Source organism: Cynocephalus volans, chromosome 7 (genome assembly GCF_027409185.1).
Source record: "Cynocephalus volans isolate mCynVol1 chromosome 7, mCynVol1.pri, whole genome shotgun sequence".
Classification (NCBI taxonomy): Eukaryota; Metazoa; Chordata; class Mammalia; order Dermoptera; family Cynocephalidae; genus Cynocephalus; species Cynocephalus volans.
This window is the reverse complement of record NC_084466.1, coordinates 151,799,647-151,821,047: the sequence shown is the minus strand read 5'-3', so window position 1 is coordinate 151,821,047 and position 21,401 is coordinate 151,799,647. Positions and strand designations below refer to the sequence as shown.

The window sequence follows — 21,401 nt, the reverse complement described above, 5'->3', positions numbered from 1 at the left end:
TCTCCACCACACTGACGTGGGTAAACACTTATTCTCTAAGTTACCACTAAGATTGTTAGTAGAATTTAGTTTTCACTTTTTAAATTCACCCAAAGGGAATACAACCTTGGTAACTTGCAACAGGTGCCAAGATCCTATTAAAAAGAGGCTCAAAGAAACGAGACAACACAAAATGCAATATGTGATCCTAAACTGGATCCTGCATCGGAGGGAAAAAGTGTGTAAAAGACGGTATCGGGCCAATGATGTTAAAGTATTATATCAATGTTAAATTGCTTGAAGTTGATAACTGCACTGACTGAGGTTATATTAAACAAAAATTTTTTTATAGGAAATAAACACTGAAGCATTTGGGGTAAAGGAGCATTATGTGTGCAACTTACCTCCAACAGTTCAGGAAAAAAGTAGGTGTGTGTGTAGATACATATACACATCTCTCATGTGGACCACCACAGTGACCTCTAACTCAGCGTCTGCCTTCTGGTCTTGACCCCCTTCCAAGCACACGTCCAGCCACGGGCCTTTGGCTCCTGCCCAGACTTCCCTGCTGAGTCCTGCCTCACGGGCCTCTGTGAGTGCTGACCCTGCTGCCTGAAATGCACGTCCCTGCCAGGCCCCTTCTCATCCCCTGAGTATGTGTACATGTAGATACACATATAGATATAAATGACAAAACAGGGCACAAATTGAATAATAGGCTGGCTCAGGGTAAAGGGTATGTTGATACTCTTTATATTACTCTTGGAATTTTTCTTAAGTTGCAAATTATTTTCAAATGAAATATTTTTTAAAAGACTAATGGAAACAAACAGAAAGTCCTTTTGACTTGGTAATTTCATTTCTAGGAGTTTAATGTGGGGAAATAATCGGAGATTATGATAAACGTATGTCAAAGGACCAAGGTGATATTTATATTTATAAAACACTGGAAATAACCGAAAAAGCCAAGCACTGGGGAATGGTTCCATGAATGACTCAGGGGACTGGTCCACAGAGCCAAAGCCCCGTGGCCAGAGATGTGATTGGAAAGGGGTCAAGACCAGAAGGCAGACACTGAGTTAGAGGTCGCTGTGATGGTCCAAATGAGAGACAACGGAGGCTTGGCTGGGGCTGGTGCCCGTGGACAGAAAGCCCATAGAGATGGGCTCAGTCCGTAAGGAGAACTGACCTCAAGGTCAGAGTGAGGCCAGAGTGGCGTGGTGTCCAGAGGACCCTCAGGGCCTAGCTCGAGCAGCTGGTCAAGTGGTCGAGGAACACTGGGTGTGGAGTGAGGGTACAGTAAAGGGCAAGGGGCACCAAGAATTGGGGTTTAGTCTTAACTGTCAGAGAGGTCACTCTCTCAAGTATCTGGTTCTAGAGCTATTCATTAGAGGGGTCAGGGCTGGAGATGTACACTAATTTAGGGTAAGAGGTTTTATTTCCCCTTTTCAGCCTTTCCCTGTTTTCCAAAATTTCCACAATCAATGTGTATTCATGTTGTCATGAATTTAATTTGATTTTAATCTTAATTTGATTTTTTTAAAAAAATTACTTAGGCAATAAGATCTTTCACTTTTCTCACCCAGGTGGGTAATGAGACAGCGGGCACCCAGAGGGTCCCTACCTAGAAGGAGTGTGAAGGGAGCTCCCTCCCCAATCCCTCACACAGTTCCCTGAGTTTCAGGCCCACTCGAGGCCTGGCCATCCAGGAGGGCAGGAAGTTTGGCGTCAAGGAGGACACAAGCATGCTCTGCAGGGGTGTGGGGGCAGCCCCCCTGGGCACATTCTTTCCCAACAGGCCCACCCCTGGAACCAGATCTAACCTGGGGGACATCAGCACTTTGTGGAGCAGCTCCTGAGGGATTTTCCGGAGGTGGATCTGTGTCCCCACCAGAGGGACCAAGTTCATTTCCAACCACTTCACACAGGCCGTGGTGAGCTGCTCTTCCTTGTACTGAGAAGGCAAGAAAAGCCAAAGGAATTTCTGAGTTCTCAGCGCCCTCTGCTGGCCTGCGATGATGCTGCATGCGTGCCCGAGAGTGAATGTCACGCCCGGACGTGCTCAAACCTTTTTCACAGAATACACAAATTATAGCAGGTACCATTGTCTGAGTGTTTGCTAGGCTTGGGGCGCTGCACCTGGTTGATTTAAATCAATCCTTACCCCAATCCTACTAAGTTGGTTCATAATTATCCCTATTTTACCAATGGAGAAACTGAGGCTCCCAGGTTTCCGCTCTTGCCTGTGGTCACGTGCCAGTTAAGTGGCAGAGCCAGACACAAGCTCAGGTGGGCCTTGGACACAGAAATCCCTGGGCTAAAGTCAGTGACTGATCACAGAAGGGCCAGATAGGCCATGTGGAGTTCTGAGGCTATAAGGGGCACACACCTTAAAAGCAAGAATTAAAGGACAGGGAAAGTGGACCCTGAGAGGGTCTTGCACACCTTGAACATCCTCAGGGTTTGGGGTCCTTCTGGGGTAAAAGAGTTGCTGGGAAATGCAGACTAGAATGCAAAGATGCCACCAAGAGTGACTTTCTAATACTAGTAGAGTGAGGGGGAGGACCACGTAGTGGTCTTTGACAAAACAGGCAGATAAAACATTCTCAGATATGATGACAAGAGAACTGTGACAGGCTGATTGTGCGTGATCCGAATGTTATGGTAAAATGCGTCTGTTTCACAATGCCTGTGTTCCTCCAGGTCAATGGTGGCCACATGGAGGGAACTGGGATCAGGTGGCCTGAGGTTTGAACCCAGCACTGCCCCTCCAAAGCTGGTCACCTGGGCAAGCTGCTGCCCTACTTGGGTCTCAGTTTTCTCCTCTGGTAATGACAGAGTTGGACTGGGTCATTTGTCCCCAGCACTGACACAGCACTCTGACTGGGCCCAGGTGGGACAAGATGACACAACTCCAGCAAGAATGTCCTGGAAGGTTGTCTGCTGTCTTGGGGAGAAAGGCTGTGCTACTTCCTACCTCCCCGCAAGATTAAGTCCTTTTTACTTTTTTGGTGTTAAAACATCCTTTTAAAAATAAAATGATTTTTTTAAAAAATGTGTTCACTTGGCAAACTAAAATATTACTATCCTTAAGTTGGTGCCTCCGAATACATTTTTTGGAGCTGGGCCCGGTAGGTGAGATCCCAGAGTCTGGGGTACTCTTGAAGGCCCCCAAGGGTCCAGGTTGTTCTCACCTTGCAGCCGGCCAGGTAGAAGTTCTTGATGGTGCTGGGCGTGAGTCCATTCATCATCATGACCACACACCTGCAGAGAAAGAACTGCTGTTCCTAGAGGACCCCTGGGCTGCTCTCAGAGAAGCGGGCAGCCCCAGAAGTTTTGTTCAACTCCAAGATGGCAGCAGAGACCTTGCACATGGCAGGAAGCCTCATTTTAGGGATATGGACTTTTGGCCAGAGGACAAGCCCTGAAGGGCCTGTTACAAAGAGCTCTGGGCTGAGGGAGATGAGGCCTGATATCAAATCCTTCGGAAGGAAACAAACTATACTTGTCACCAGGGAGCAATATTATTGGTCAGAGCTAACGCTCCTAAAGGTGCCTAACTGCCTAATTTTAGCCAAGATGGCCATCTCACGACCTTCCTGCCTGAGGCCTTTTCTTCCTGTACAGACCATTGCAGTGCTGCTAGAGGGGGCTGACACCCTCTCTGCACAAAGGATTCAAAGAGCAGCTTTCTGATGAAAATCTCAGTTCTTTCTCATGACTAGGACATGTTAACTTGGCATACTCGTTAAGGATCTATTTACTGAGCACGTACCATGAGCCACCTGGCGAGGCCCTTGGTGTGCAGAGAACAAAGCTGATAGGCCAGTGAGGTGACACGGTAAGTAAACATTCAGACAGATAACCACATCATTACAGTTGTGTGAAGGGTTAAAAAGTTAAAGAACAAGGTGCCATGAGAATGCAGAAAAGGGACTCCAGCCTAGAGTGATTAGATCAGAAAAGTGATCAGAAATCAGGAAGGACACTTAAAACCTGTAAGAGAGCGACAATGAATTGGCCAGGCCGGGGATTGGGAGACCAGCATTCCAAGAAGAGGAAACAGCACGTACAAAGGCCCTGAGGCAGCAGCAGGGGCCATACTTTGAAGGAACATCGAGGCTGGCACAGCAGCTGTGCAGGGAAGGAGGGAGAGCAAACCAGGAGGATGCCCTGGGGGAGGGGAGTGGGGGAGGGGCTGGATGTGCTGGGTGCGAGGTGGGGTCACGGGAGTTTCAGTGACTCAGCTTTCATAGCAGGTATTAACCTTTCTTCGGCAAAATTGCCTTAAAGCATGTCCACTTCCTTGAACACGGCACCAGAGAACTGCTACTGGGCTCATACTGAAGCACAACCTTGAACTCATCGTCCCTCTGGTTATCCTTGACTCAGGTGAAATACACAACGCTCATGGACCAAGGCTCAAAGGATATCCAGGAACTCTCGCACATATTCGAAAATGCATTCTTCAATGAAGCCAGACCAGCCCAGAGCTGGCAGCTTCTTACCAACAACAACCACACCTCCGAAGAATAGCTTTTACTGAGTGGTATTTTGGTGTGAAGCCTTTGTCAACATGGCGAAAGAGCATTGTAAGATTTACAGTTGCATTTACTCTACAGGTATTGCTGACAGCATTGAGCCCCTGGGATCATCTGATAAAGACACCCATGGTTTTAATACTAATAGGAACTGTATTTCCCCCAAAGGATTTATTCTAAAAAATTTTTAATCTAATCTTGATATTATCTAATGTTTCTGATCAAGTTTCTCTTTTCATCTCAGCTGCTAGGAAGTTCAGAGCCAAAGGTGTGGTCCACGTATAGCCAGACTGTAGGTTGTTACAGTGCACAATTTTAGCTTCTCCATCCCTATTTTTCTTTAAACAGTTTAATCTCCTGTTGTTTTATTTTATGCATTTGTTTAAGCTCCCTAAAACCTTTACTGGAATAAGGTAAGAAATAATAAATGAATAAATAATTGGGTCATGACCAAGCACTTTACCCCCTGAGATTCTAGGACTGTCCCTTCACTACCGTGAGACTGGTCATACCCATCATGAGAAATTGTCTTGGGGAAACCTGTGCTGTGTAAACACCAGGCCTCGGTGCCACCTCTCGGCACTCTGGCTCATCAGATCTCTAAATCCTGGCAATTCCACATTGTCACTGTTTCTTGGGCCTGCCCTCCTCTCCTCCCCGTCCCTCAGCTGGGCCTCAGCCACAGCCTCTCAACAGCCGACTCCCTGCCTCCGTGGCCTCCCACCCCCCACCGCATGCTCCAGGCTGCAGCTGCATGGGGCTCCTGCCCTCTCCCCTGCCAAGCCTTTGCTGAGTGGACCAAGCAGGACCTGCTCACGCGGCTCCACGCTCCTCGCACCCCAGCTCACCCTAACCTCCCGGCCTGCCTTTCCCTTCATCTCTCGCTCCAGCCGCAGAGGGTCTTAGTGGCCAGGACCATCCCAGGCTTGATGCTGCTCTGCCCGAAGTCCCCTTCTCTCCCACCCTTTGACTGCTGGAATCCTCCTGGGCTCAGCTCCAGCACCACCTCCTCTTGGAAGTCCCCCGATTGCTCCTCCTCAATGTTCCCTTAACTTGGATTTCCACGGCCTCCTTCTACCTGGTCCCTTGCCTCCCTGCACCTTCCATAAAATGACACATGGCCAGGAAGCAGCCCCCCCAACACCAATTCATCCTGAGTGCCTGTGCTGTGCCAGCCCTGGACATACCGCCACGGACAGACGAAGCCCCTCTCCTCCTGGAGCTCATGGCCTCACCAGTCAGCAGAGGGTGAAGCCCAAGGAGTTGAGGGGGCTGAGCAGCAGGCTCAGGTCCCACCCTCATCGGGCACAGGACCCCTGGGTGCCAGCTTTTGTCTGTCGAGATGCATGGGCAGAACTAGCTGGACGTGGATTTGGGGTGCAGAAATGAGCACCTCAGGAGGCTGGCATCTTCTTATGCTCCCCTTCCTCCTTGTCGGACCCACTGGCCAGGCTGAAATGGGATGGTCGGGCTTCTCAGACCTGAGTGGCCTAGACCCGCCTCTAGGCTCAGAGAGAATGGGGATTCCCACTTCTGGAAATTCTAAAGGCCCAGGCAGTTGCCCATAAGGGAGTTCAGCCCCGTGTAGAGGCAAGGAAATGCCCTTCGGGCCCTGTGAGCCTGGAGGACCCCAAGTGACCATGAGGGAGATGCTAATGTGCACGTGTGTGTGCATGCATGTGTGTATGTGTGCACACATGCATGCAACAACCATGATCCCAGCTGAGACTCCAGCCCAAGTGCCAATGGGGACATTGATGTGAGAGTCAAAGGAACAGCACCCAGTGGAACCTGCATGCACACACTTCATCCCCTAAAGATGGGCCTCAGTTATGTGTGATTCAGAGGTAAGCAGCTGTCTGGGCACTCTGAGGGTTCATCCAGCGCCTGGATGTCACGATGCTACCGGAGTGACCCAGGGCATTTCTGTTCCACTCCACACACACACACACACACACACACACACACACACACACACACACACACACACACACACACACACACACATCAAGGCTTGTGCAGCCACACCACGGACAACTGCACCATCAACCTCTCAAAGGCAGGCAAGACCCAGCCCCCTGCGTTCAGGCCTGCTCTGGCCTCTGCCCTAGAATACCAGTCTGTCCTCAGTTACCTGTAGACTCTTGGGCAAGTCCCACCAGCTTCCGGCAGGCCTACATCTGCCGATCTCCAAAGCCCTTCCCGCCCTGGCATTCCAAACGAGGTGGGGGAGGAGGAAGGAGAATGGAGAACAAGCCATCAGCTCACCCCCAGATAAGCCAGGGCTGGGGCTCTGAGAGGAAGATGGGGCTCCCAATCCGGGCCTGAGGTCGGACAGCCAAGGCTCAGAGACAGGAGGTGGCAGGAGGCCCTGCCTCAAGAGGGAAGCTGCTCTTCCAGCACGTGAGTGGAGATAGCTTCCTGCACAGCACCAGAAATAGCTGCACGCACGTGCCCTGAGTCAAAAGCTGTGCTGAGCCGAAGGCAGGTGACATATGCAATGGAAGGGCCAATCTCAGGAAAACCCAGACTTTTTCCCTGATGATCTGCAGCGTCAAGTCCAGGTTCGTTAGACGACTCCAAGACCCTACACAAGATGGCTCTGCCTATGGTTGCTCATCTGTCATCTACCACAGCCAGCCAGCCCCACAAGTCTGACCATGCTGACATGCTGGAGTGCCTTTTCAGGGCTCTGGGCTCCTCCTCAGTGTGTCCCCTGCAGATGGGTCCAGGCCTCTAAGCACCTGCTTCTCAGGGTTCACAGGGCATCTCCATCCCCAAGGAGGCTGTCAGATGTTCCAGGTCAAGTAAGTGCCTGGCCTGAGTCATCTCAGGTGACCCCAGGAATGAGGCACCAGCTCAAACATGTTTGTGAGATTGAATCTGGCTGTGTGGACTCTACAAAAAGTAAGTTAAAACCTGCAAGGTCACCAGGAGGGATTCTGTCTCTGCCCTCTGCAGAGCAGCTGATGTCCTCTCTTGGCTTGGATGGGATATTCATTCATTCATTCATTCATTCATTCATTCACTGAGATGAAACTGATTCTTGAGGTGAAACAAGCCAGGCAGACCATCCCCTGCCCTAAATCTCCTCTCTGTATTGAATTGCATCAGGAATTAGGAGAGCAAAAATCTGCGAGATTATCACCTCTGCCTTCAGGACATTAGTGCAGTCAGCACACATCTCTGAAAAAGCCCAGGAGAAGGAACAAAATATTCTAGAAAAATGAATCCCATTAATGATTTTCCATTTGGTTCACTTACCCTTTCATAATCATTAACGAACACGGGAATATTATAGGATACAAAGGGGAGAAGTGGTTCTAAGAAATGCTTTTTCTTATCATAGGTACCAACTTTACTTGAAATTAGTAATATACAGCACGAAATTTTCCATTCCCATCCTCCGCTCCACCCAGCTTTACTCCTTTCCAGTGTCTTGGAGACTGTTGGACAGGAGGCTGTAGAGGCAGGGACCCTGCCTGTTTGGTCCATTCCTGTCCCCTAGGCAGGCTGGAGAAGCCCAGGAAATTGTTCCTGAAGGAGCAGACGAATGAACGAAGGGATGATGGAATAAACTGAGAAGTGAATGATCCTACGCAAACCCCACCTGACCAAATGCCACTGAAGGGAGGGGTGCAGGGAGGGCCAGGACCACAAATGAGCAGGTGACATTACCGCCTCACCTGAGCAAAGCAGAATAGTACAGTGTTAGGGGTGCAGGCTCTGGGGCCCCTAGACCTCCTTTAAGTCCTAGCTTCTCTCTTGGGAGCTACGTGGCCTTCGGTAAGTTACTTACCTCTGGAGGCCTCAGTTTCCTCATCTGTAAAATGAGCATAGTAATAGTACTACCTCCTAGGGATGCAGGGAGAAGGAAATGAGGTAATCCCCGCAAAGAGTTGAGAACAGTGTCTGATCATGGCAAACACTCCATCCCAAAGCCCTGGGTGCTGACATCCCCTAATCAACAAAGTCCTGGAAAGTAGGAAGGACAAATATTATGAGCTGCATTTGACAGTGGAGACCACTCAGGTACCTGGAGGCTAAGACGCTGCTTGTTGCAGGGCTGAGGACAGGCCCTGCATCTCACACGCCAGGTTGCTTTGGACTCTGCAGAAAAAATCCAGTGAAAGCTGGGAGCCTCTGATGCTCAGCCTCCTAGACTGCTCTTCAGTGGCTGCTTGGACAAAGGCAGACACTGAGACGTGTCTATGGTTCCCTAATGCTTTCAGCCTCCACAAACCCTATAGGCGTCCAGAATCCCAGGTAAGCATGTCAGGATGAGGAAGCTTCCACATCCGATGCCAGTCCACTGTGACTGCCTCCTGTTTACCCTGGAAGCTCCCCTAGTGGGCAGCCCAGGTGCCCAGCAGGGCTGACTGCCCTGGAGAACGGCTGTGCCCCAAAATAGGCAGTGAAATCCCTGGGCGATTTTTGACTTTGATCTTTGCCTTTTTCTCTCTTCCAAAAGATCTGCAATGACTGTGTGTAACATTTGTAACAATAAAAATATTATTTACAAGAAAATACAAGGCTTTATTTGGACAGAGTGGGAAAAAAACACGAGGCCTGACAATGATGGGAAAAGTCAACCTGTCCTCCAACGGCCAGTTGATGAGTGTGTGTTCATGGAGAGAGAATTTTTTAGGCAAAAATGAGGAGAGGTGGAATTGACAAGCAAGCCTGCTCTGAGGGCTACGGGGAAGTAGCTTTGCATGCCCACAAGTGCAAAGTCTCTCCTGGTGGTGGGAGTCCCCCACTGGCATTTCATCCCTGTGGGTGGAGGATCATTTGGTTAGCACCAGTGTGTTGCTGGAGAGAGGGCTCAGTTACAAGCTCGTGATGCATTAGTGCGAATTAATAGTCTTGGTTCTTTTCCAGGTTCAAAGCAGTGCTTGGCCCAAAAAACCCGAGGCATCTTAGCCCAGGGAAGAGAAATGCTCCATGGAACGGGCCGGGCCGGGCCCTTCTGATATTACCCAGCGCCAACCCTGGCCGGAGCCTGGCCGCGTGTCCTTACCTTTGGAACAGGCTGCTGAACTGGAGAACGTGGGCAGAGGCCAGCACCCCCAGCACATCGTCCAAGTTCACCTCCACCTCGCTTATGTAGAGGCTCTTCAGGGCCGTGGCGAAGGCTGGGGAGGCAGCAGCCGAGAGAGCCCTCAGCATGGGCTCTGCACGCAGGACGCCTCCCGGGGCCCTCCCTGTCCCCTGCAGCTGGGCAGGCAGAGAGGCCCTTCAAGAAAACACACCAGCCCTGCCCTTGGTGCAGACACTGCCGGGCAAGTTTCAGTCTGAGCCCTGGCCTCCCCGAGGGAGTTGAGGAGGAAACTAAAGAAAGCTGAGCTCCTGTAGAAAGGACGCTCTTTCCAGCCCAGCCTCAGGGTCTCTGCTTTGGTCACTTCAGGGGTGAGACTGTCTCAGGGGTCTTGCTTAACCTGGGGCCTTGGCCTATGCAGAAGTCTGACTGCCCAAACGTGCAGCAATTGTGTGCAGGTGCATTTTTTTCTCTGGAGATGACACATAGCTTACAGCAGATTTCCCTTGGAGTCTAGGGACTTCAAAAGAGGCCAAGGACTCCTGAAAAGATCCAGGATAATTTGATAGTTCAGGGACTAGACTGCCTTGGCTGGGGGCCAGCCAGATGGATTTGGCCCATTCCAAGTCCTACATGATCCCAAATAGTGCTGCTGTGTCATCATGGTGTCCTCTGAGGACAACTGGCTGGACCCGCTCACGTGGATTATATCGTGACCTAGCAACTTTTAAACCCGCATCATCACGTGATGTCACACATGTTGCACTAACACAGAAGTCTAGGTGGCCAGGAAGGGATGGGAAGAGAGTCCAGGGGAGCACCCTGGGGGTGGCTTCTGCTACTGGAAGCCCCCCAGCTGGGGTCCTCGTTGGGAGGGGGAAGGTCAAGCCTGCTGGGGAGCAAGGGTGGGCCTGAGGGCTTCCGGGTGGGAGTGAGCTCGGGAAGGGGCTGACTGCTTCCTTCCCTTCCGCATCCTTCCCTGTCCCACTGACAAGCACCTCTGTTTAGCAGCATTCCACCTCCCCCATCTCTCCATGTCATCCCAGCCCTCTTGCCCCTTCTTTCTTTGCACTGGTCAGGCATTTTTGATAAGGAATATGCACTGCTTGTTTGTGGTTAGCATGTTTGTTTCTAAGTCTGGGAGGACCTTTTGTTCAATGGCATTCTCAGAACATGAAGACAGGTGTGCATTACCAACTTTAGTGACCACCGGGTCGTTGATCTTCAAGGAAATGATCATCTTCTTCACAGGGAACCTTTCTTTGATCTTCTCTGGCAACTGAGCTGGTAAAGGAAGTCAGACAATGACGTGTGTGTCTCTGCGAGAGCCACAGCGAGGACCCCGCGCGAAGCCCCCACTGCCCTTAGCACAACCTTGATCTTGGCATGCATTACATTATATTTAGTTTGTTTAGTGGATACATTTAAAAATAATTATTTATTTTGAAATAGTCCAAGACTCACAAGAAGTTGCAAAAATAGTGCAGAGAGTTCTTGTGCTCCCTTACTCAGCTTTCCCCCAACGATCGTCCACAGCCACTGGGCATTGTCAAAACGGAAACTGATGCTCACAATGCATTTTAAATATTTATTACTAGAACTCTCTCTTTCTCTCTTCCCTCCACACCCTCCCCCATTATGCTGTGGGCAATTTGGGGACAAAGAGTGGGCCTTGGTGGCTTCTGCTCTCCCAACACCTAGGGCAGGGCAGGCCTGAGGAGGGAGCCCAGTGACCACCTGCTGAAGGATGATGTGGGACCAAAGCGTCCACCCAGTGGCTCTTGACACTTTGCCTGGAACACCTCCAGACTGGGGAGCCCTGCCACCAAATGCTTCCAGGAAGAAGGACAAGGGGGGGGGCCAATTCATCACCAGCCAACCCCATCCACTCGGAGTCACTCTCAAATGTGAGTCTCAACATGGCCCTGCCTCCGGGTCTCCAGCAACGTCCCACACCCTTGATGCATGAGCCAAAGCCCCACCAATGACCCAAGGTCCTGTGACCTCTGACCCCTTCCCCCCATTCTGCTCACCGTACCCCAAACCTGCCTCCTCTTGTCCTGTTCCCCAGGACAGTGTGGACCCTCCCTCGTCAGGGGCCTGCTCACATGTCCCTCCTCAGAGAGGCCCTCCTTGATACCATACGGGCTTCTTTCTTCCTCACAGACTAGCCTTACCACGACCTGCTGTCACCCCATGGATCTGTGGGGTGGCACGGTGGATGGTTTACTGGCCATTCCATCCCCAGACCCACCACAGTCCTGCACACACTGGTGCAAAGTACAGATCAGCTGAACTAATGGAATGAAAGAGTTCCATCACCAGTAAGCTCAAGGTTCCAATAATGAAAAATGACATACGTTAGGCAGCAAAAAGGATGTCATGCTTTGCAACTGCACAGACTGCAGAAAAAAGAGAGAACAAAGGTCCCCTTTCCTCAGTCTCCCCTCAGTATCCTCTAGCACTTGGCTCAGTTCAGGCTGTCATTCAGCAAATATTTTATTGAGCATCTACTAAGTGCCAGGCCTTGTTCCCGGCTCAGGGTCATTTTCCTCTCTGGCGTTACCACACGGCCTCCCGTCTGCCTGCGCCAGCCTACCCTTCCCCGTAACTGAGACAGCGCCCTGAGTGCCCAGCACACGGAAGGTTCCCAGGAGGTGCAGTTCGTATGACTCTGTGTCATGCCATTGATAGTGCCTCTCATCATGCTGGGTTGGCTCCTCTGTCGCCCCAGTGGTAAGTTCCTGTTACAGCGCCTGGCATGGGCTAAGCACTCAAAGTTTGCTGAAGGAAGGAAGGAATTTTATCGGCGAGGTCAGAGTGAGTGGAAGACAGAAGTTTAACATCCCCTCCGGGTTAAGTAAGACCCCCAAGTAGGATAGGAAAGGAATAATTTGGTCATTCTCTGCTGAGGTTCTCCGAAACCAAGATGGTTGGTTTGCTTTCAATAAAAGAGTGCTGTTTCCTTCTTGGGTTTCCTCCTGGAGAATAAGCAGGTCCCATTCAAGTGCAGCTGGGGGAGGCTGGGCAGCTGGGAGGGTCTCCGCCTCCGCAGAGCCCACCGCTCCAGGGCAGGATCAGAAACCTCCTCTGCTGCTGATTCCAGGACAGCGACACAGACGTTCTCAAGAGCACGAAAGTAGTAACTGTGAGATGGGTGTGCAAACCGTTATTGTGAGACATGTATGGGCACATGAAGGAGTGTGACTATTCCCATTGAAAGTCTTGGAGACACAAGTCCCAGGGTCTGATTAGTTCATGGTGCTTGAGAGAGACCCTGGCAAGTCGTGACAGTCCAGGGCATTGAGGTTTTATTTCCGCACCTTCACTGATGTCTCCCAGCCAGGCCAGCACCTAGCAGAGGGGCTTGGATCATAGTAGCTTGTCTTAGCAGGGCCAAATCTCTTTTTAGTGAAACCATTCTGGACATGTTAAAGACCATGACATTAATAACGTCCCTTGCTCCTTCCCAAATCTCTTTCTCTCCAATGTGCTCACTGCCTGAGTCACCAGAGCCTTCCATGGTGGCCTGGGGAATGCTCTGTCCTGGGCACAGGGGAGATGCCCAGTCTGCTCTTGGAGCCCAGTCCTGCTCTTGGAGACACTGCGATGGACGCCTAGGAAGAGCTAGCACCAAGGCCTCTCCGATTCTGTGAAAAAGCTGCAGCTGGCTCTCACTGCCAGCTCAGCCGGGGAGGGGCTGAGTCAGAGGCTTTGGGGCCAGGCAGACTCTGCAGGCAGCAGGGCTCTCTCCCCAGGCTCAGGGAGGGGTGGCGACAGGGGACTCCAGCTGTCTGTCTGGCTCCAGAATAACAGGGCTTTGCTGCCATGTCCTGGAAATGCAAACCCATCCTGACCGGCAGACTGTCTGGCTTTGCGGGCCTTGAATTTTCCACAGCACCTGCTCATGAGTCAGTGTGAGGTGATGTCGATCTGTTGCCCAAAGAAATTGGCAATGTGTTCGGGGAAGACTTATAGAACAGGTAAGAGGAGGCTGGGGATGGTTAGGATGAAAAAGGAGAAAGAAAGAAGTGACCTAAATTCTTTTTGGAATGAGGTGAAGTTGGAAAGAAAAGACAATAAAACAGACATATACGTGTAAACCTCTAATGAGCACAAACAAGCCACAGATATCAGAACTATGCCTTCCTTCCAGAAAACTCTTCAGAAGATTCAACACAGCCCGTTTTCTCTTCTCAGAGAAGTAGGTAGAGTCTCTGGGTGTTAGCTGGCCAGACAAGACTTGGGTTATCACAAGGATAATAACTGGCATCTACTGAGTGCGCACATGAGCCAGATGTTATTCTAGAACCTCACATCTATTACCTCCTCTAGTCTTCAAAGCCACATAAGAACTCCACCCCCATCTTACTGAGAAAACAGAGCTTAAGTCATGTGATGAGGTCACACCCTGGAGCCAGAGTCCCCCTGGTCTCAAAATAACCAAGTGCCAAGCTGGGGTCTCTCAAACTAGAGGGCCCTGGGGCTGCAGCGCCAGGTGCTGGTGAGAAAGTACCTGGCAGAGGCTTCTCCAGTTCCCTCGGGGGGTTTGTGGTACCCCGTGTCAGGGCCACCAAGTACAGCTTGGTCAAGGTCTTGGACTGAAAAAGCTGGGGCTGATGGAGTTCCCACCTGTAGCCCAGGCATTCGAGAATCACATCTGAGGAGAGAAAATAACAGCGGACAAATGATTCAACAACATCCCTTCCCAAAGAAGCACTAGCTTCTCCCCAATCCTCCTCCATTCAATCAGCTATTCAGGAGTGAAACAGTGGGGTGGAGGCCTCAGGAGCTCACTGGCTTTGAGGGGACACTGTAAGCAGTCCTACAGGGTCCACAGGAAGCCACAAACGTCCAACAGACATACTGACTAACAGGGACGTCAGAGGCACGTATGCCACCAACTTGGGAACCGGAAAAGGTTTTGCAGAGCTGACGCTAGCTGGGACACTTTTGGGGGCAGCTCATCTTTCCTTCCCTTGTTACAGAGTTTCTCAGCCTCAGCACTGTTGATGTTTTGGGCCAGATAATTCTCGGTGGTGGGGGCTGTCCTGTGCATTGTGAATGCTCAGCAATCTCTGGCCTCTGCCTACTGGATGCCAGTAGCACTCTCCTCCCCAGTCACAAAGACCAAAAATGTCTCCAGACATTGCTAAATGTCCCCTGTGGAGCTAAATCGCTGCCTGGTTCCCTGGTGAGAACGACTGGGCTATTAGCACCCAATTACTACCCACCTGGGAGGCCACAGCAAGGTGCACACAGTAAAAGGCTCATCAGAGAGCAGGATTCTCCTCCAGGGAGTGGGGCCCACCAAAGAGCCAACGGCAATGTGACGACTCTTTGCAAACTGTGGAAGGCTTAATGCCGGGGAGTCTAACCGGCGGGCAGCATAGATGATTAAAACGAGAAGAGGCTGTGATAGGAGGGCAGGTGGAGAATGCAAGGACATAGTCTGGGAGTGGCCCGAGAGGCTGTGGGTGAGGGCTCTGCATGGCTCAACTCCTGTGCTACTGCAAGGCTGGGAGAACGGGGCTGGCCGGGGCAATCCCCCAGACCCTAAATCTCTGTGCCAGACAGGACCCGGAAGGCCACTAGCCCCATCTTCTTACTTCTTGGCTGTGCCATTATTTTGACTGCATGACTTTGGGTACCTGTTTTCCTCTTCCTTATTGTTATTCACCAGCTTTATGGTATCGTTTGGTGCTGGGGTTCAGAATCTGAGTTTACCTCTCAAATCTTGGATTGCCTCAGGTGGTCTGGTTACGCTAGGTTAGAAAAAAATCCCACCCCGTTAGGGTGATTGTCGGCAGGAGCAGAATTGTGGACGAGGCATGTTCTCTTGCCAGATGCCGATTGCCACTTTCAGGATGGCCAGTGCATCACTAGTCAATCCCAGAACACTTTCTCCCCAGCCAGGAGGTGGCCTCAGACTACTTCACTGGGTCAATCAGAGTTGACAGGTGGGAAGAAATCTATTAGCCTCTCCTTGGAAAGAAGCTGGCTCCAATCTCAGGCAGCCATACCGTGGGGTGTGGTTTATTCAAAAAAAACCTCTTTTAAGGAGCTGATCTATCCAGGCTCCTCACTGAGGCTCAATGAGCCTTTTTCTAAGCTGGGCAGACCTGCTCTGATTCTTGATACTACCTCACAAAAGTCCTCTCGTACAAGGGCAGATGTGAATATCTGTTATGACTGGCTAGAGCCCAAAGAGACAGAGACTTCCAGTCTGAAGGCTATTTATTGACATCAGCACATCTGTCTTTATTGTGGCCATTAGTATATGAAAATGTGGTTGCCAAGCTTGGTTTATTCATTGTGCATTTGACAAACATTTACAGGACACCTATTGTATGTATGTTGGACATTGTACAGTGGGAAAGAATTGCAATTTGTAGACTAGTGACCTAGTGTATGGGCTGGTTTCCTTCCATAAAGACCACAAGATGCCCCTGAAGTTAACAACATTCTGATTTAATCCATGGGTGACAAAAACTCACCTGCCTCCCCACTTTGGATGGCCCCATTCTTCAAATTCTCAGAGAAAAATTTCTGAAGTTGTGGAATGCATAACCTCAAGGAAAATTACAAACAAAAAATCCAGGAGTTAATACTGACATTTGTCTCCAATGTGACATGGATCTTTCTAGCATAAGCATCCCTAAAGCATCCATTAATCAACCTTATCACATCTTGCCCTTTGGAAATTTCCATGGGTTATTATTTGTCTGCTGATTTGATAAACTATAGGCTGTCTGATGGCTGGCTCAAAATGTGGATTCCTGTTTTCAGTTTGTGGGTAGGACTTACCCCGGAGGTATTTGAGGCATGCTTCACTGCCTAAATGAAACCTCCTTTGTTGAGTGTCTAAAATAATGGCATGTAGTAGGTGCTCAATAAATATCTGCTGGAGAAAAAAATAGAGGGTTCTGCTTATTTCTGGGATGTTAACTCACCAACAATTTTGTTTAGACGTCATTCAGTCCCCAGTCTCAGCATGTTCAGAAACTAAACTCAGAATCTATCCTGAACCCTACCCTGCTCCTCGGCCCAGAGGTTTCTGTTTCTGGAAATGGCAGCACCAGCACAAGCCAGAATACTGAGCACTGTCACATCTGATCACTTGCCTAGATCTGGAGAAATATCTTTTGAATTTGTGCATGTCTCTTTGTCCTTATTGCCATGACCTTCGCCCAAGCCACCATCATCTCCCCCTAGTCATTGCCTACACCTCCCAGATCCCAGCCCTGCTCCACTAGGGTGCACGCCCCGCAGGAAGTATAAAGCTGTTCTTGCCTCTCTCGCTGAGAGTCTCCAGTGTCTCCCCAGGGCTCCTGGGGGAAACCCACACTCCTCAGCTCTTGCTCATCTCTGCAGCCTCCTCCCTCCGTGCTCCCCGCTCCAGGCCCTGTTACCAGCTCCTGCTTCTATCCTCCCAGAGGCATTGGCCCTACTGCCTGAATGCTCTCCCCCTCACCTTTCCCTTGCCAAGCTCCTACACATCCTTCACGAGAAGGTTAGTCGTTGCTTTCTCAGGGGAGGCTGGGCTGGCAGCCCTCCCCCTAATCATCCTGGGATTACCCCCCTTAAAACTTCTGCAGTTTCTTGTGGCTGCCTGTTTACTCATGTGTCCTCTGCATGACAGATATGGTGTTTGATTACTGCTGTGACCCTAGCACAAGCCATTGTGCAGGTGCTTAGTAAATATTTGCTGAATGAACGAATGACAACGTAGACAGGATACTTGTCCATAAACATTATGTACTCATCATGCTGAGCAAGGAAATGAAACAAAATTTGAGTCATATCTTCACAGCCTGAAGACAGTCATCTCAAGAAAGCCAACCAGCCAAGGGACTCTTGATGACCACATCTGGCCTGTGTAATGCACTGTCAAATTGGCCACACTGTTTCCATGATGCATGAGACCTCATGGGCCAGGATGCCTGGGGGCAGCTTTGAGTGGGAGCCTGTTCCAGGATAACATTGACTACGTGCTGCCCTTTCCAGGGAACAGGATGATGACTAGTGACTCAGCCACGGGAGGTGGTGGGAGCTTGAGTTGTTTACCCAACAGGAGCAGTGGACCTGACCCAAGCCACCCTCTATCCCCTTGGTGGCTTGGGTGACATGTCTGGAAAGAGCGGGCCAGGGTCAAGAGTTCAGACTGATCTCAAAGTGGAAAACGGGCTTTGGAAAATATGGAGCAATGCCTATGAGCTCAACCATGCTCACAAACATCTGTCATCAGCAGAGCTAGGAGGTGCCAAATTACAGAAGTAACCACACTGCCATCTCCTGTGTACGATGGCTGCTTGTCAAGATATACCATGTATCCTGCAGGCTCTGTAGACCCCAAGGGCTGGGGTTCATTTTAGGATCATTGGAAAAGCTAATGGAATAAATGGCATCTGTGAGCTGTCCTCTTCACTGTTTGGGACCAAATGGCTTGAGATGAAGTGACAGGTGGGGATGTTGGGAATGTGCCTCTATTCCTAGGCCCAGCTCCAGCACCTGCTTTTCCAGCCTGGCCCTGGCACTAAGGAATTGGGCAATGGTACAGGGTTGGTTAGTGGGTCAAGGGAGGGAAGACTGGGCTACCTGCTCAGCAAACATCGGGCAAGCAGCTCTTCTGTGCCAGATGCTGCCCCAGAGGTACGCCCAGGCAGATTTGACTGTGAGCTCTCAAGACAGATGCTGCCAGCCCAGGGAGGGAAGAAACATAAAGCCAGGTCCAAATCTCAGGGAAATGAAGTGTACCTTCTGCAACAGGATACAGCTCTGTGTCTCCAGGAGGAGCAAGAGAGAGCTCGTAACACGGGGAAGTGATGGTCTAGCCTGCTGCTCAGAATACCACGTGATTGAGGCAGGGCAGGGAGGTCAATTGGTTAGGTGAAAATGCATATTTGTGAGAAATGTCCAAACACCAAGCCAGAGGAAACTTTCCTTGCAGAAGTGACTGTGACAGCTTCCTTCCCTTCCAGGAATGCAGTCCACCCTGAAGGACCCTGCATCAGGCCTTTGATTCTCCTTACCTGTCTGGGTTCTCCAGAGCTTTGTCGAAGTCTATGCTCAGAGCTTTGCACATCTGGGAAAGTGCCAGCAGGTCCCCAGAGAAAGGCTCTTTAGGAAAACGCCACCGGTTGGTTGAGCCAACTGTCCGGCGCTCCAGCCGAACTTTGTGCTGCTTGGTAATCAAAGAAAGAAAGAAAATCTTTTTTAACCTCACATAAATGTCAGATTTTCCAAATTGTACAGCAGAAAGAAAATCAAGAACAATTTTAAAATATTGGTTAATTTCCAAACACGGCCAAGATTTCTCATGGGGCATCTTCTCAAGGCAAAGATGCAGTGTTCTGTAGACTGAGGATCTCAAGCTACAAAGTAATTTGGAATTTAAGATCTAAGACATGTGGTGCCAGAGGCAAAAGGTCAGAGAGAAAGACCGTTTCTTTGCAGGTAGCTCTGAAGAATGCACCAGCAGTGATAGTGTTGTGCTTCAAGGAGTGTTGTTTGAGTACTTACCTAACGTGTCCTTCGGAGAGAGAGATTAAACTGAGAAGATCTCAGGTAAGGAATTTTTTATTGCAGTAAAATACCCAAAACATAAAATTCACCATTTTATCCATTTTACAGTGTACAATTTAATGGCATTTAGTACATTTACGATGTTATGCAACCATCGCCGTTATCTAGTTCCAGAGCTTTTTCATCATCCCCCAAAGAAACCCCATAGCTATTAAGCTCTCACTCCCCAGCCCCCTCCCTGGCCCCTGGCAACCACTAATCTTCTTTCTGACTGTGGATTTGCCTATTCTGGACATTGTGTATGAGTAGAATCACACAACATGCAGCCTTCGTGCCTGGCTTCTTTCACTTAGCATGATGTTTTCGAGGTTGCTCCTTGTATCACTACTTCATTCTTCATTCCTTTCTATGGCTGAATAATATTCCATTGTGTGGACAGACCACATTTTGTTTATCTGTTCATCAGGTGATGGACACTTGGGGTGTTTCTACCTTTTGGCTATTGTGAATAGTGCTACAAGGAATATTCACATACAAGTTTTTGTTTGAACACCTGTCTTCCAGTTCTTTGGGTTATATACTCAGAAGTGGAACTGCCAGGTCATTGGGCAGGAACTTAGAAATTTTCTTGAGGCCCTGGGGGGATCACAACAATTCCCTTGAGGGAGCAGGAGAGTGCCCAGGTTGGACGTAAACCTCAGACTGATGACTCAGAGAAACCTAGCAAGGAAACAAGCACCATGTGTGACCCATCAGAATGGATGTGATTGATCCTAAGCCCTAAAAAAGTGGTGGAGAGACCATGGGCCATGGAATGGAAGATCTGAGTTCAAATCTTTTTATTGCCCCTTACTAGTTATGCCACCTTGGGCAAGTCACTTATTCATTTGAGGCTCTCAGTCCTCATATGTGAAATAGGAATGATGACAATGGTGATGATGATGGTGGTGGTAGTGGTGGTGATGATGATGGTTATAGTGGTGGTGATGATGGTGATGGTGATGATGGTTATGGTAGTGGTGGTGATGATGGTGATGGTGATGATGGTTATAGTGGTAGTGATGATGGTGATGGTGATGATGGTCATGGTGGTGGTGGTGATGATGGTTATAGTGGTGGTGATGATGGTGATGATGGTTATGGTGGTGGTGATGATGGTGATGGTGATGATGGTTATGGTGGTGGTGGTGATGATGGTGATGGTGATGATGGTTATGGTGGTGGTGATGATGGCGATGGTGATGATGGTTATGGTGGTGGTGGTGATGATGGTGATGGTGATGGTGATGATGGCTATGGTGGTGGTGGTGATGATGGCTATGGCGGTGATGATGACGGTGATGGTGAAGATGGTTATGGCGGTGGTGATGATGGTAATGGTGATGGTGATGATGGCTATGGTGGTGGTGATGGTGATGATAGTGGTGATGATGATTACAACAGTAGTGATGTGATGATGGTGATGGTGGTGGTGATGGTGATGACGGTTATGGCGGTGGTGATGACGGTTATGGTGATGATGATGATGGTGATGGTGGTGATGGTGGTGATGGTGGTGATGATGGTGACAGCAATGATGGTGGTGACGGTGATGGTGGTGGTGATGATGGTGACAGCAATGATGGTGGTGACAGCGATGATGGTGGTGACAGTGATGGTAATGATGGTAGTGATGGTATCACCTTGCTTACACAGTTGTTAAAAGGATAAAATAAAATAAATTTTGGGAAATATGCCTTAGGATAGTGCCTAGAATATGGTGGATGATTGAAAACTACGGAATCTGAGTCTAGGTGCCGTCCTACTGTAGTGTGAGATGTGAACAGGGGTCAGCTCTGTTTTCTGGATGATGCCGCCTGGACGTGCTCTTTCCAACGCAGTCAGCCAATAAGACTTAAGGTCCTCGATGGTGCAGGACCCAGCCCCTGCTGGCAACTTGGCGCTATGACTCTAACCAAGGCTTCTCCTTTCCAGCACCTGCTTTCTTGTGAAGCTGATCTACTCACCGGATTCAACATTTTCACAGATGATCATGGAGTTTACACAGGGGGTAAAAGATAAGCACCTGGAAGACAAAAGAGCTAAAGTTGAAATTGTCAATAAATTTCCACAGTATGTCTCCAAAATATTACAGAGGAGATTGGCCTAAACAATCTATATTTTCCCGTAAACATAATAATGAGTAAGCCTCAGATGTGGGTTATCTATCAAATCAAGAGAGTGTCTACTTTTTAAAAAGCACATTAGTGGATAATTCTCTACTCTTGTGCTGGAAAAATGGCTCCGATAAAGCAAAATAGGAAATAACCCATGATTAT

General features: G+C 49.6%; 1 protein-coding gene across 1 annotated transcript in view; it reads right to left on the bottom strand.

Moving 5' to 3' along the window:
- BTBD16 (BTB domain containing 16) overlaps positions 1 to 21,101 on the bottom strand; it is a 50,926-nt gene extending 29,825 nt beyond the window's left edge. Inside the window, exons 1-8 of the mRNA XM_063101612.1 lie at positions 21,090 to 21,101; positions 18,591 to 18,769; positions 16,056 to 16,129; positions 14,075 to 14,218; positions 10,753 to 10,842; positions 9,541 to 9,655; positions 3,174 to 3,243; positions 1,803 to 1,933 (exon numbers count right to left, since the gene is read on the bottom strand). Of these exons, the coding sequence (XP_062957682.1) occupies positions 1,803 to 1,933; positions 3,174 to 3,243; positions 9,541 to 9,655; positions 10,753 to 10,842; positions 14,075 to 14,218; positions 16,056 to 16,129; positions 18,591 to 18,769; positions 21,090 to 21,101 (815 nt within the window). The remainder of the gene's footprint in view (positions 1 to 1,802; positions 1,934 to 3,173; positions 3,244 to 9,540; positions 9,656 to 10,752; positions 10,843 to 14,074; positions 14,219 to 16,055; positions 16,130 to 18,590; positions 18,770 to 21,089) is intronic.
- Positions 21,102 to 21,401: the final 300 nt, after the last annotated feature.